The following is a 14,052-nucleotide window of genomic DNA, read 5'->3' on the forward strand; positions in this document are numbered from 1 at the left end:
CGACATGCCGCGTTATACAGATCTCCTGCAAGGAGAAGCCTTTGAACAGAGCCCAAGAGGTAGCCACACTGTACCTCTGGTGGAATGAGCCCTCAGGCCCTCCAGAGGCTGTAAACCTGTGCTATTATAAGCTAGTATAATAGCATCCACTATCCAATGTGACAGCCATTGATGAGAGAATGGGGGGTGTACAAGACACAAAGAGCTGGTCGCTCTTGCGTAAAGCTCTCGTTCTATCCAAATACATGTGTATAGCACGCACTGGACACAAACGGTGGAGACGCTCTTCCTCTGCAGAAGAGAAAGGCGGTAGGTGGAAAGCCATAAGCTTCAAGGTGAGACAATTGTAACTGTCGCTGACCTTTTGGCATAAATGTGGGGTTTAAGCAATAAGGTTACCTTGGTAAAACCCGGGACAAATAGTAGGCAGGAATGGTGAACTGACAGTGAATGTTGTTCACTCACTCGCTTTGAGTAAGTAAGGGCTACCAATAAAGAGGTCTTGAGACAGAGATTCTTCATCCCTACATTCTCCAGTATCTTAAAGCCTCAAGCACAGTAGAACGATCCCAAGGCGGGGCTACAGGCCTGGATACAGATGTGAGTGGCGCACCCCTTCTTGAAACGGCACTATTTGACAAACTGAGAAAGCGGTTAAGTAGAACTTAACCGTGGAGAAAGCTGTCCCGCTGTCCAGAAGGCCTTGCATGAAGAATAAAACCTCTGACACAAAACATTGGTAAGGAATTATTTGTTTTTGGTCACACCACTTCTCAAAGATGCATGTATTTCCGTAAAGTGAGCGTGTAGAAGGGGCTCTGGATTGTCTCAATGGCTCTGAGAGGCAGACTAGTCGTGTGCAGATTTAACCTTTCACGGGCCAGACCCATAGGGCCAGTTTGCCTGGGTCAGGAGATCCGTGCATAATGGGAGTTGCCAGGGCTCGTCATAAAGCAAGAGAATAATCTCTGTTAAAGAGAGCTTGCCCGGCCATGTGGGTGCTACCAGATGAGGGACGAGCCTCGTTGTCTCACTATGGCTAGAGTGGGGAATGTGAGGCGCAGAGAGCGGTGCGCCTTTGGCCAAGGGTGTACCAACTATGGCAGTGGTCGTCATGACATTTTGTCAGCCGGTGATTGTCAAGCAAATAACTTCCGGTCTCATAGTAATTGACCATGAATTAACATAAACACCTTTAGCATCTCCTGGCTTCCACACATCGCTTACACGCCACTGATGCAGGCATTTGGAACATCTACATTTAAGAAAAGTCTAATAGATCCATGTAACATAGCTTACACCATCACAATAAAGAAACATGATATGAAGAACATGTAGTCTATTTCAGAAGAACAGAATAGCACAGAATAGCATACTCTGAGTTTTCCTTATGTTAGGCTCTGATCTGGCTATGCCATATGGCTGTGGGCCATTTTAAGGAACATGTGCCTTAAAATGATTGTTTCTAAAGAGGAACACTGTCAGAAATTCGAGGTAATTGATATGGGCAAGACAGAGTTGTGTGGTCCACACTCAGTTAACTGCCTGGCCCTCATAAACTTCGCCCCAACCCATGAGTGATGCGTCTGTCGTCATCACCTTCCTCCACTTTTAGAGTGGTACCGAATGTGAAGATCGAGGGGCCCCTCCATTTCCAGAAAGATGTGAGGCACTCTGATGTCGAGTGCACAGACGTAGGGATAAAACCCAGCGTTTGAAACTTCTCATCCTCAGTAGGCCATGTGGGACCACTGAGATAGTGGAGTCCATTAACTCCAGTAACCGGAGGCGTATTCAGAACATGGCAGAGTGCCTCCTGTTTAATAGGGATAGGCACTGTTGGAATGAGGCGATTGATTCTACTGATTCTATATTCTCTGTGTCAGTATAAAACAGCTTTTATCTGATTGATTTGGTAACCCGAGCCCGGAAAGGTGGGTTACCAAGGAGGTAACATCTCGCCCCGCTTGCTCCCGGGAAGGGGAGCAGAGCAGGTTATCATCTATATAGGCGGATACACTCAGCCCCTCGTTTCTGACGGACTTGAGAGCGCCTCCACACACTTGGTGAATGTCCGGGAAGCGCTAGCCCGAACGGGAGAACAAGGTATTCATAGGCTTTGCCTTGGCAATCCTTAGAAACCTTGTGTGGGTGCTTATCTGGAAGTACGCGGGTCAACTGATGTGACCCAGTCGCCTGGACGAATAGAACGAGACAGCACGTTCGGTGTGAGCAAACGAAATGCAAAATTCCTCAGATAACTGTAGAGGACCTGTAGGTCCAGAATGGGACAAATCTCTTCCCTTTTTGGTAACCAGAATGTACCAGGAGTAGAAGGCTCAATGTCTCTCTTCCTCTGCTATCGCTCTGATATTCAATTTGAATAGAAGAGAGGAGATTTCCTTTCCTTCAGAACAACACAGGGTATGACGCCGTGTCCTCTTTTTACTGTACATCAAACATAGTAAACATTGACACTGTATATTACATGAGTTTTATGATATGGAAATGTGAAGTGTACATTTGACCTCAAGGCTGTTCTGGAAAGGGAGATGGCGACCCGACCTGTTTCCAACAGAGGTTTGTGAGTAGGACAAAGACCAAAAACAAAAAGAAGGGAAAAAATCTATACAGTTACATATAGCAATTTAGTTTTTGTTCAATATTATATTGATATTTGATTTGGAAGTATTGATTTGTAAATGTTCTAGCGTTAGCCTGTTGTACCTGTGCCAAAACTTGTCATCGTATAGTTCTCCATCTTCTTTTTACATAAATAGTGAGCCAAAAATGTTTTCAGCACTTTTATTTCCCTGAATGATCTAAACTAATTTTCTCACGCTCTTTCTTGTCTCTTTGCAGCAGACATGCAGTGTGCAATATGTTTGAATCATCAAATCGCAATAAAATCGCGGTATCGAATCACAATACATATAGAATAATGAGAATCGCAATACATGTCGTATCGGCACCTAATTATCATGATAATATCGTATCGTGAGGTCCCTGGCAATTCCCAGCTCTACTAATTTCCTGCAATTCTATGCCATGTTCTTATGCTATCTGAGTGACTCAAACATTATAACAAAATCAATGGGAGCCCAATGACATGAAATGTTTAGAATTTTAAATTCTACCTGACCGTGCAGTTTTTATTTTGGTGATTGTTAGTATTCAAAGATGGTTATTTATATTTTCTACATACATGTTTTTTGCATCTGTTTGTTAGTCATTCAAGTTAACACAGAACATTTTTACCATCCTGAAAAGTTTCCCCCCACACTGCCAATGTTTAATATGCTACGACATGCACCTTGTGAATTAGTGTGTGTCTCACGGTGAGTTCCTAGAAAAACAAAACATTTCAATATACGCAACACCAATATCACCTGCGGCTTTGAGGCATTGGCTAGCAAATTATAAGAGAAAGGGTCCACCGCGGGCAGCACTTCCCTGCCTGTCTCCCTTTCTTACCCTCAGGGTGTGGCTGGGCGCACGCATGGGTGTGTGTGTGTGTGTGTGTGCATGTGCCTGTGTGTCTGTGTTTATGTGTGTGTGCTTTAAGTAGAGCCACAACACATTCGTCTGGTCGATTTAACAGTGTCCAGCCGGCTTGGTTGCTATGCAAAACCCTGCCATGGAACCAGGATAGCAGGATTTCAGCTTGCACCTGTTCATGCAAATTATGGCTCCCGGAGAGAGATGAGTTTGTGGTTCAGTCAAATCACTGCATGGGGCTGAAATAATTCAAGCCAAGCTGAGGGCGATGGAAAAGCTTGTTACAGTATCTCTCATATCTACTATAACAACTTGCTTGGTTTTTGTACAATTGTTGTGACAACCTCAAAACAACCTACACGACATAACCAAAAGTATTTGGACACCTGCTCATCGAACATCTCATTCTAAAATCATGGGCATTAATATGGAGTCGGTCCTCCCTTTGCTGCTATTACAGCCTCCACTCTTCTGGGAAGGCTTTCCACGAGATGTTGGAACATTGCTGCGGGGACTTGCTTCCAATTAGCTATTAGAGCTTTAGTGAGGTCGGGCACCGATGTTGGGTTGATTAGGCCTGGCTCGCAGTCTGCGTTCCAATTCATCCCAAAAGTGTTCAATGGGTTTGAGGTCAGGGCTCAGTGCAAGCCAGTCAAGTTCTTCCACACCAATCTCGACAAACCATTTCTGCATGGACCTCACTTTGTAAACGGGGGCATTGTCATGCTGGAACAGGAAAGGGCCTGCCTCAAACTGTTGCCACAAAGTTGGCAGAAAGTCTAGAATGACTTTGTATGCTGCAGCATTAAAATTTCCCTTCACTGGAACTAAGGGGCCTAGCCTGAACCATGTAAAACAGCCCTAGGACATTTATTCCTCCTCCACCAAACTTTATAGTTGGCACTATGCATTGGGGCAGGTAGTGTTCTCCTGGCCTCCGCCAAACCGAGATTCGTCCGTTGAACTGCCAGATGGTGAAGCGTGATTTATCACTCCAGAGAATGCATTTCAACTGCTCCAAAGTTCAATGGCGGCGAGCTTTACACCACTCCAGCCGACACTTGGCATTGCATACAGTGATCTTAGGCTTGTGTGTGGCTGCTTGGCCATGGAAACCCATTTCATGAAGGTCCTGATGTACAGTTCTTGTGCTGACATTGCTTCCAGAGGCAGTTTGGAACTCAGTATTGAGGGTTGCAACCGAAGACAGATGCTTTTTACACACTTCAGCACTTGGCGGTGCCGTTCTGTGAGCTTGTGTGGCCTACCACTTCGCTGCTGAGCCGTTGTTGCTCCTAGACGTTTCCACTTAACAAGAACAGCACTTACAGTTCACCGGGGAGGCTCTAGCAGGGAAGAAATTAGACGAATTGACTTGTTGGAAAGGTGGCATCTTATGACGGTCCCACGTTGAAAGTCACTGAGCTCTTCAGTAAGGCCATTTTTCTGCCAATGTTTGTCTATGGAAATTGCATGGCTGTGTGCTCAATTTTATACACCTGTCAGCACCGGGTGTGGCTGAAATAGTTGAATCCACTAATTTGAAGGGGTGTCCACATACTTCTGTATATATAGTGTATGTGTGGGTGATGTTGGCAACAAGGGTTGGGGACAATACTAATTGACCCCCTCCTGAAGTCCTTACCTACAACATGTCTACAGGTCTCTTAACTTGGTATGTGACAGCTAGCTTGGTGCGCTCTGTATATGTGTGTGTGTGTATACTGTATATATCCCATTGCAAACCCACCTTGGTATGTGACAGAGAAGCCCTGTGCTTGGTTGGTGTGATCTGAGTAGAAGTAGAGGATGACAAAGTCTCCAGTGACGTTGACCAGGTCCTGGGGCGAGTTGCGGCCGTCGAACCGTGCTAACACCTGGGTGGTATAGCCATCCAGCATTTCCACCATGTCTGTCTGGTCCGAAATGTCGAAGAAGGTGAAGTTGAACAGGATCATGGAGGCTCCAGGTACCTAATAATAATGCAAATAGAAAAAAACACATAGTACTTAATAATACATGATACTTACTACTTTCTGAAAGCCAAAGATGCTTTAGGCAATAGGCAACAAACAGAAAGGGTCCAACTGTAGTGCATTATATTACACCCTATCCCCAATATAACACATTACATTTGGACCCCGGTCAAAAGTAGTGCACTGTAAAGTGGATAGGGTGCCATTTGATACGCAACCTAAGAAACGAGACACAATACCTGGACAGTCCAGTAGCAGACCCTCCCTGCCTCGTACTTATCAGGGAAGTCAGGGGAGTAGACCACCCCAGAGGGAGCAGAGTAGTTACCCCCGCACGCCCCAACACGAGCTGGAGGAGAGAAACAGAGAAAGATGATTCAACGAATAACAGTTCAGTTCAGTTTGCATTTGCAACTTTATAAGTCTCTCATACAACTTCACCCTCTTATATAACTAACCCCGTTGACTCCTATGTCTCAAGAGTTGTCACAGAGACCTTTTCATATAGAAACTACATACAACAGACTCACTCAATGATAGAGAGAGTGGAATGAAGAGTTTTCAACACAGAGAGGAAAGATGAGACTGGACTGAACAAGGAGTATTTCATCATCGTTGTAATTGTGTTGACTACAGCTGTGAAATCTGCGTCTCATTATCTAGCAGGTGTGTCTGCCATAAACGATATGCTTGTGTAGCCTATTAGAAAGAGATTTAGCAGGCATTGTTTTGCCAAAAATCAGCAAATCATTTTACGACAACAGAGAGAGAGAGATAGAACATTATGTTCACATGACTCTTCCAAAAAAAGTGAGTTGGTGAGAGTGATGCAATCCTTTCATATTCTGTTCGGTTCTTTCACTTCTTTCCAACGTTGGTTCTGAGAGAACCATCCAATTGTTTGTGGATTGTTCACCATCGCCAGTGTGGTGGAGCTTATGTGTTAAAAAAAAATATGCAAACTCCCCTTTTTACATATTAGGTGAAGCATCATAGATGTTATAAAGGGCTGACCAGTCTAGGGTCATTGTCACTAAAAGCCAAATGGAAGAAAACAGCCCAAAACTGTGAAGGACTACCTGAATATGTCCAATAAGAAACTCTTGTTTGCACACGGGAAATAATGTCTATCGTTTGCAGCGATGTGCACTAATGAATACGACCCAGAGCAAATGATCTCCTACTCACTGTCGAAGATGATAACCCATCCATCTCCTCCACAGGGCTGGGTGTGGTCACCAAAACACACATGGTTGCACTCCATACTGGGTGCTTTGCCATGGTGATGCTGGTCCAGGTCGTTACCACAGAAACAGGCGTAACCCGACTCCATCCCAGCTAGCTACAGAACAGAGAGAGACATGCAAATCAATCAATGATCATCAAATGTTAAGCTCAAATCAAACTTTATTTGTGTAGCACTTGTCTAAAGCTTCACAAGAGGGTAACTTTTAAAAAATGTAGTATAAAACCCTTTGGATGAAGGCAAAGAAAGAAACCTTGAGAAGAAACAGAATTTAGAGAGAGCTGAACCTCCTTAAGCCAACTCTGGATGGTAGAGTCAGACAACTTAATCAGAGATACTACTGTATCATAAAATGGTATGTTAATAAGCATACTTTCAGAATGATTCCATAAAAATCCTCAAAATGACTGTTTTTGTGTCCTAAAATAAAGTGATTTATGTGTCTAAAGCCATCAGGCGTTTGATGATAATAATATGGTGTGGTTGGGTTGAGTCCAGTGCTTTCGGAGAAACAGAACAGTCACCACTCCTTCATGCGTGCCAAATGGCACCCTATTCCCTATATACATATATATGCCCTATGGGCCCTGGTCAAAAGTGGTGCAACTACATAGGAAATAGGGTGCAATGTTGGATGAATCCCCACACTGTCAGCAGTAATTAATTAGAGGGTGACTAGTTGAGTACGAACTCACATCAAAGACCTCAGTGTAGGGCTCAAATAAACTAGTCTGAAATAGCATCGGACCACTTAACCTTCATCTCTTAGTCAAAACATAGTAAACATTTCCGAAAGCCATGTTGCGTTGGGCTGTATTAGAATGAGAGACAGAATCACAGAATTCTTCCCAAATGGCACCCTCTTCCCTTAAAAGTGCACTACGTTTGACCAGGGCAAAGTAGTGCACTATAAAGGGAACACTAGGCTGCCATTTGGGACACACTCAGTCAAACCTCTTCAATCATCTTGACCTTTCCTTTCAGAATTCAGATCCAACCCAGTCGTACTCAGTGTGCAGGCAGAACACTGACTAAGAGCGCCATTGTCTCTCATTAAAAGAAGACCATTGTGTCATTTTCTTCCCATAAATGAATTCATATGAAGGTACCGCATCACTTCCCTTCATTCTGAACATTTCCTCATGAAGCTGGAATTTATGTAACTAGACTCCTCCGCCGCTAACCGAACCGACGTGAATGTGTTACATATTTATCAGATGAAAAAGAAAATGTACTTGAGAAAGGAAGACAAACGTGAAGTCCTCTGGTGACAGAGCAGAAAATTGTTTGCAGGGGGCATCTGAAATCCCTGAATCACAAGTCACTGGCTGTGTCCCAAATGGCACCCTATTCCTTGTGGGGCCCTGGCCAAAAGTAGTGCACTATATAGGGAATAGGGTGCCATTTGGGACGTATCCACCGACTTACTGTCTGACTGACTTATGGTTGGATGTGGTTGTTTGTCATAGTGAAGTCAGAGAGCATCAATGCAGCGTTTTAAATGTGTATTAGAGACAATGACAATCAGAGGACGGACAGACGTTATGGTCTCAGGCTGTCGACACATAATGTCAGTGCCATCTGCGGAGCGGGACTGGAGGGACACACGCACACACACAGAGGGGGCCGACTGTCACTGCTCATCAGTGCAGACAGCGTCTGAGAGCTGGGTCTGACACCAGGGCCAACCGGACGTGTTCACACCGAACATAAAACACCTGGCATTGTTTACACTCATGGTCAGTACCCAAGACAATAGAAGGCCATCGAGTCTGTACATTCACAGCTGCCGGCGATGTTTCATCATCTGATGTGTCACTGAATTCATTTGAAATGGGAGGATAGTTATGGTCATAAATATAGAAATACAGTGTCTAGAACAGATGAAACAAGTTGGTGAACCAAATCTTGAAAGGCATCATAGTCCCTATAGTGCATTCCTTTTGGGACACATCCATCTCTGTACTTTCTTACCTTGTATCTCTGTTTGCGGCAAAAGCTGATGCAGTTCTGGATGGTGAGTTTGTTGGAGGTCTCACTGCTCCCTGTCAGGGTGGGAGGGTCTCCACTGTCTTTGAAACAGCCCAGGTTACCTGGCACTGGAGAAAACACAGCGAGGAGAGCAGGGGTTAGCCATGTATTTCGTAACGATAGGCACTTCAATTTAACAGGCACACACTGCATTATGCATTCACTACATTTCCCATGAAGCATTTGTATTGTGTTGTGATATATGTAGTTCCTCTTAAGAGGCCCTTCTGTACGTCAAATCACACATTGCATTAAACATTCACTATATTTCCCCACAGAGGAAGCTGGTGGGAAGAGCTATAGGAGGATGGGGTCATTGTAATGGCTGGAAGGGAATCAATGGAAAGATATCAAACACATCAACCATAAGGAAACTACATGTTTGACTCTGTTCCATCGATTCCATTCCAGCCATTACAATGAGCCCGTCCTCCTATAGCTCCTCCCACTTGCCTCCACTTTTCCCCCATGACGCACCTGTGTGGTGTATTAGTCCTGTTTGAAACAACCAATCCCAGAGATCATTTACCATGAGGCTGGGCCATATGCCAGAACAGTGGTCGTGAGGGACTACACGTCCCACAATCCACCGGTGTCTCATAGAACAGGCGTCAACGAAGATATATAACATTGGTCGACAGATACAATCCTGAGGGACCCTTGAATATGCAGGATTAAGCTCTGTACTAGAGCATACACTACACTTCCCATGAAACATCTGTGTCTCATAGAAGAGTGGTCTGAGGGGATCAGCATTTTTTTGTGGATCATATACTACACTCCCCATAAACCACCTTGTGTCTCATACACTAGGTGTCAACCCAAGACACAGAACATTGGCCCTCAGAGTCAGTCCTAGCCAGTCTTAGGTTGTAGTTCTGTAATAGATCATTAGATCATACAGTATGTTTCCTGTAACCTGGTCTGTCATGTGGCTCTGTTGAATAGTGTTGTGTTTTATAAGGTGTGATTAACACTTCTTCTCCAATGGCTTGCCTGGCCCCACATGGCTGGCCTGGCTCCACACGCACAGGCACACTCACAGGCATGCATGCACACGCACGCACACACAGATGCAGACACACACACTCCGGCGGACTGGGAACGCCATGAAACACGATGAGCTGCGCCAAAAAAAAAAAGCCATCTCCCCAGAATTCTCTGGCTGGCTTCAGTTTGAGATTGTTTTGTTAATTGTCACCAGACAAAAAGTTGGGCTTGGAAGAAATAAGGAGGAGGTGAGGAGTGAGGGAGGAGAGGAAGGGTGTCTGAGTCACAGTGAGAGGGGGTTGGAATCGAGAGTATGTCGATATCCGGGCAAGCTGGAAGTATCACTGCCATAGAGGGTAGGTAGCGTGTGCGAAACTGGCTGTGCGTGTTGGTGTGTGCGTATGCGTGTGGGTGTGCGTGAGAGGGACAGGAACTGGCAGTAAGAGTGTACTTTCAGGGTTGTCACTGAGATAGCCGAGGAAAACTCAACTCCAATGTATTTCACGCAATGGAGTTGAGCGGAGACGAGAGTGGGTGGACTGGAGCTCCAACGTCAAATAAAATGTAATGTCCTGTGTAATTGCGTGCTATTCTTTGGGTGCTGAAATCCGTAGTTTTTGATGTAAAAAAATGTATTCTATGTGATGTCGGAGCTGTGAAGTACATTGTGGAGTTGAGTTTTACTTGGCTATCGCTGACGGAGCTGTAGGGCAGTGTTTCCCAACCGGTCCTCAAGTACCCCTAACAGCACACATTTTTGCCCCAAACAAAAACCCCTGATTCAACTTGTCAAGAGCTTGGTGATTAGTTGACAAGTAGGATCAGGTGTGCTTGTCAGGGGCCACAACAAAACAATATGTACTGTTAGGGGTACTTGAGGCCTGGAGTTAGGAAACACTGCTGTAGGGTGTGTGTGTGTGTTGTAAGTCGCTCTGGATAAGAGCGTCTGCTAAATGACTTAAATGTAAATGTAAATGTGCGTGTGTGTGTGTGTGCGTGTGTGTGTGCGTGTGTGTGTGTGTGTGTGTCTGCATGCTTGAGTGTACGTGCATTTATCGCCCTAACTGTGCTAGACAGAGAGAAGTGGGTACAGTGGACGCGTTGATCCCAGAATACCTCATAGTACAACAAGCCTGGGGCTCTCTTTAAACATTGACGTGAGAGGAGAGAGAAGGTCTATTGAGGTCTATTGAGACAGGTCAAATAGAAGCAGCAGACAGCTACTGCTGCAATATACATGGACTGTGAAAGGACACTTCTGAGGACATGGTCTGGGAGAGAGGAGAGAGGCTGCCGCTATCCAGGGTGTTGGGTTGTAAAGAAGTAAAGACAGCTTTTCTGTTCTCTGGAAGACAAATAGAGCATTCTTCACCCTAATCCACAGTGCATTCATTAAACACCGTGTAAGTAATAAAATGCATTATATTCCAGGTAAACCTTCAAGCCTGGACTAATACAAATAGTAAGGATACAGAATCCTTTGTTTCATTATGATTCAAGTTGTATTACTTTTATTCGCATTTCAATGTTTTATGGGTAAAACGTATTAGAGAGAACAAAAGTACAACACAATATCAAACTAATTTCTATTTCACCCCAAAGCTATTGTCTCAAATTGGAATTTGTGTCATCTAGCCACAAGCTAGAACAATGCCAGAGAGAGAGAGAGAGAGAGAGAGAGAGAGAGAGAGAGAGAGAGAGAGAGAGAGAGAGAGAGAGAGAGAGAGAGAGAGAGAGAGAGAGAGAGAGAGAGAGAGAGAGAGAGAGAGAACAGGGAGGTTTATCGGACTGTCAGGGCTGGTTTGAGGGACAACTCAGTGATATGACTGTTTAAAATCAACCTAAGGTGCCAACCAGGCAAATTTTAGGGCAAAATGTATGTGTGTATGTGTGTCATTCAGATGGTGCCTTTGAATGGGGTATGGTACTAGGTGCCAGGCATGCCGGTCAAGAACTGCAATGCTGCTGGGGTTTTCACACGCAACAGTTTCCCTTGTGTATCAAGAATGGTCCACCACCCAAAGGACATTCAGCCAACTTGACACAACTGTGGGAAGTATTAGAGTCAGCATGGGCCAGCATCCCTGTGGAACGCTTTCGACACCTTGTAGAGTCCATGCCCCGACGAATTGAGGCTGTTCTGAGGGCAAAAGGGGGTGCAACTCAATATTAGGAAGGTGTTCTTAATGTTTTGTACACTCAGTGTATAACTTTATACAAACAATAGACTAAATTGGTACGAGGTTTCAATACAGATAAACTGTGTCATGTTAGAGAGAGAATGAGTTCAGAGAGTTCTAGAAGAGGCCTGTAGACGTCTAGTTAACGAACCCACACATTTTAACTGGTGCATGCTGGATGTTTAAGACTTAAAACCTATGCCTAGTTCACGTTTTTACCCCGGGGTGTTTTCTACAGCCCGAGAGAACGAGAGAACGAGAGAGAGAGAGAGAGAGAGAGAGAGAGAGAGAGAGAGAGAGAGAGAGAGAGAGAGAGAGACACACACAGAGAGACACACACACACACACAGAGACACAGAGAGAGAGCGGGAGAGGGAACATATTGTTGATTTGTATACTTCACATACAGTGCTTTGGCAACAGTGGCAACCACAAATTCATGCCAATAGAGCATGTATTGTATTGTATTGTATTATGAGAAAGACAGGGAGAGTTGGAGGGAGCGAGAAAGAGAGAGGAGAGAGTGGACGAAGACCACACACGTGCGCTCCCCAGTCCCACTGCCTGCCTCGTCGGTGCCAATGTAAACGTTTTGGCTGACACAATAGCTCATCTATGTAAATAGCAGATGCCACAGATGCGTTGGTGTTTGCATAAGGACGAAACACGAGCAGGGCGAGGCCTTCTGGGAATCCCAAAAGAGGTTCAAAAGGCCAGTGCTGAACACTCGCTAACCAAGGTCGCTTCCTGAATGGCGCCCTGTCCCCTTTCTAGTCCACTACTTTTGACCAGAACCATGATTAAAAGTGGTACACTATATAGGAAATCGGGTGCAATTTGGGACAATAACCCAAATGTCCCGGACAAGGACAGGACAACGTTGCTACTCTACGCCCTGCTTCTCGCCCACGTTCTCTGACCGCAGTGCGACCACACTGTTGGCCGAAGGGCCACAACGGGGCTCAACAAAGTGCAGAGGAGAGAAAGGAGATGGGAGGCGACGATGGTGACGATGAGAGAGAGAGAGAGAGAGAGAGAGAGAGAGAGAGAGAGAGAGAGAGAGAGAGAGAGAGAGAGAGAGAGAGAGAGAGAGAGAGAGAGAGAGAGAGATGGAAAGAGCGGAAGAGAGGAGACGACGACGGAGGACAGAGGGAGAGAGAGCAATCCGAGTTTGAGGAGAGGAGCAGTGAAGAGGGAAGGAAAGGTTCCTCTCCTCTATAAATCACCAGGAATATCCCTCCTGTCTGCCTTTCCCTCTTTTTATCCTTTCTTTTCTTCTTTACAGTCATGTCAAAAAAAAACTCTAGCTTTACGAGACGGTGAATACCTCTGTCTGGCTCATTTAGTGTGGCAGAGCGCACACACAGTTCAGCACACAGCGGCAGACTGGAGGAATTAGGAGGGAGATTAAGTGGCGAGTTAAAGACAAACATGACAGTAATGTGGATATTTGAAGTCTTGATTAGGTACTTCATACTCTCCAGGGTGAGGCAGGTAGAGGTTGGGACATGAGTTTAAGCAGCCCAGGTATTCTTCCAGTCACACTAAACCCCGTAAAAGTACGCAGGGCGTGACCCCGAGTTTAGTCTTTAGAGCGGTAAACACCTGGTGTGTACAGTAACACAAAATCGCACGCGGACGCACGCACACACACAACCCCAGTAAACATCTGGTGGTTTGTATAGCAACCTTCCTCCCCTGAGCTAAAGCTAACCCAGGCAGGTAGGTGCCACTTCAATAAGGCTTTCAAACAGCAGGGGATGCTACTACAGCTGTCAATTTGTCTGCCCTTGTCCTGTCATCCCAGCGGCAGCAGCTTCAACTGAAAGGAGGAGTGGATTGTGACTGTGTGTGCGTGTGCGTGTGTGTGTGTGTGTGTGTGTGTGTGTGTGTGTGTGTGTGTGTGTGTGATATAAGCCCTTAAATCACAGCTTTGCTCGCTCAGGAACTTGAGATGACAATGGAAGGCGGCAGAATTTTTCTGCTAACGTCGGCAATTATAGCAGAAATGCCTTAACAGAAGAAAAGGCCCTGAGCAAAGCATTGTTCGTCCGTTACATCTGCTACACAGACGCAAGCCGCACAACCAGTACAAAATCTTTGCTTGTAATAAAATAAATACACACACACA

The 14,052-nt window shown here is 45.2% G+C and overlaps 1 protein-coding gene across 3 annotated transcripts in view; it reads right to left on the reverse strand.

The window, feature by feature from the left end:
• The window catches only part of LOC118393549 (kremen protein 1), a 108,609-nt gene that overhangs the window by 17,243 nt on the left and 77,314 nt on the right, over nt 1-14,052 (reverse strand). For all 3 annotated transcript variants that reach the window (XM_035786308.2, XM_035786305.2, XM_035786307.2), the window contains exons 4-7: nt 8,695-8,819; nt 6,663-6,816; nt 5,714-5,823; nt 5,249-5,471 (exon numbers count right to left, since the gene is read on the reverse strand). In XM_035786308.2, coding sequence (XP_035642201.1) covers nt 5,249-5,471; nt 5,714-5,823; nt 6,663-6,816; nt 8,695-8,819 — 612 coding nt within the window. The remainder of the gene's footprint in view (nt 1-5,248; nt 5,472-5,713; nt 5,824-6,662; nt 6,817-8,694; nt 8,820-14,052) is intronic.

The sequence above is a fragment of the Oncorhynchus keta genome, chromosome 14 (genome assembly GCF_023373465.1).
Source record: "Oncorhynchus keta strain PuntledgeMale-10-30-2019 chromosome 14, Oket_V2, whole genome shotgun sequence".
In the NCBI taxonomy this organism is placed as follows: domain Eukaryota; kingdom Metazoa; phylum Chordata; class Actinopteri; order Salmoniformes; family Salmonidae; genus Oncorhynchus; species Oncorhynchus keta.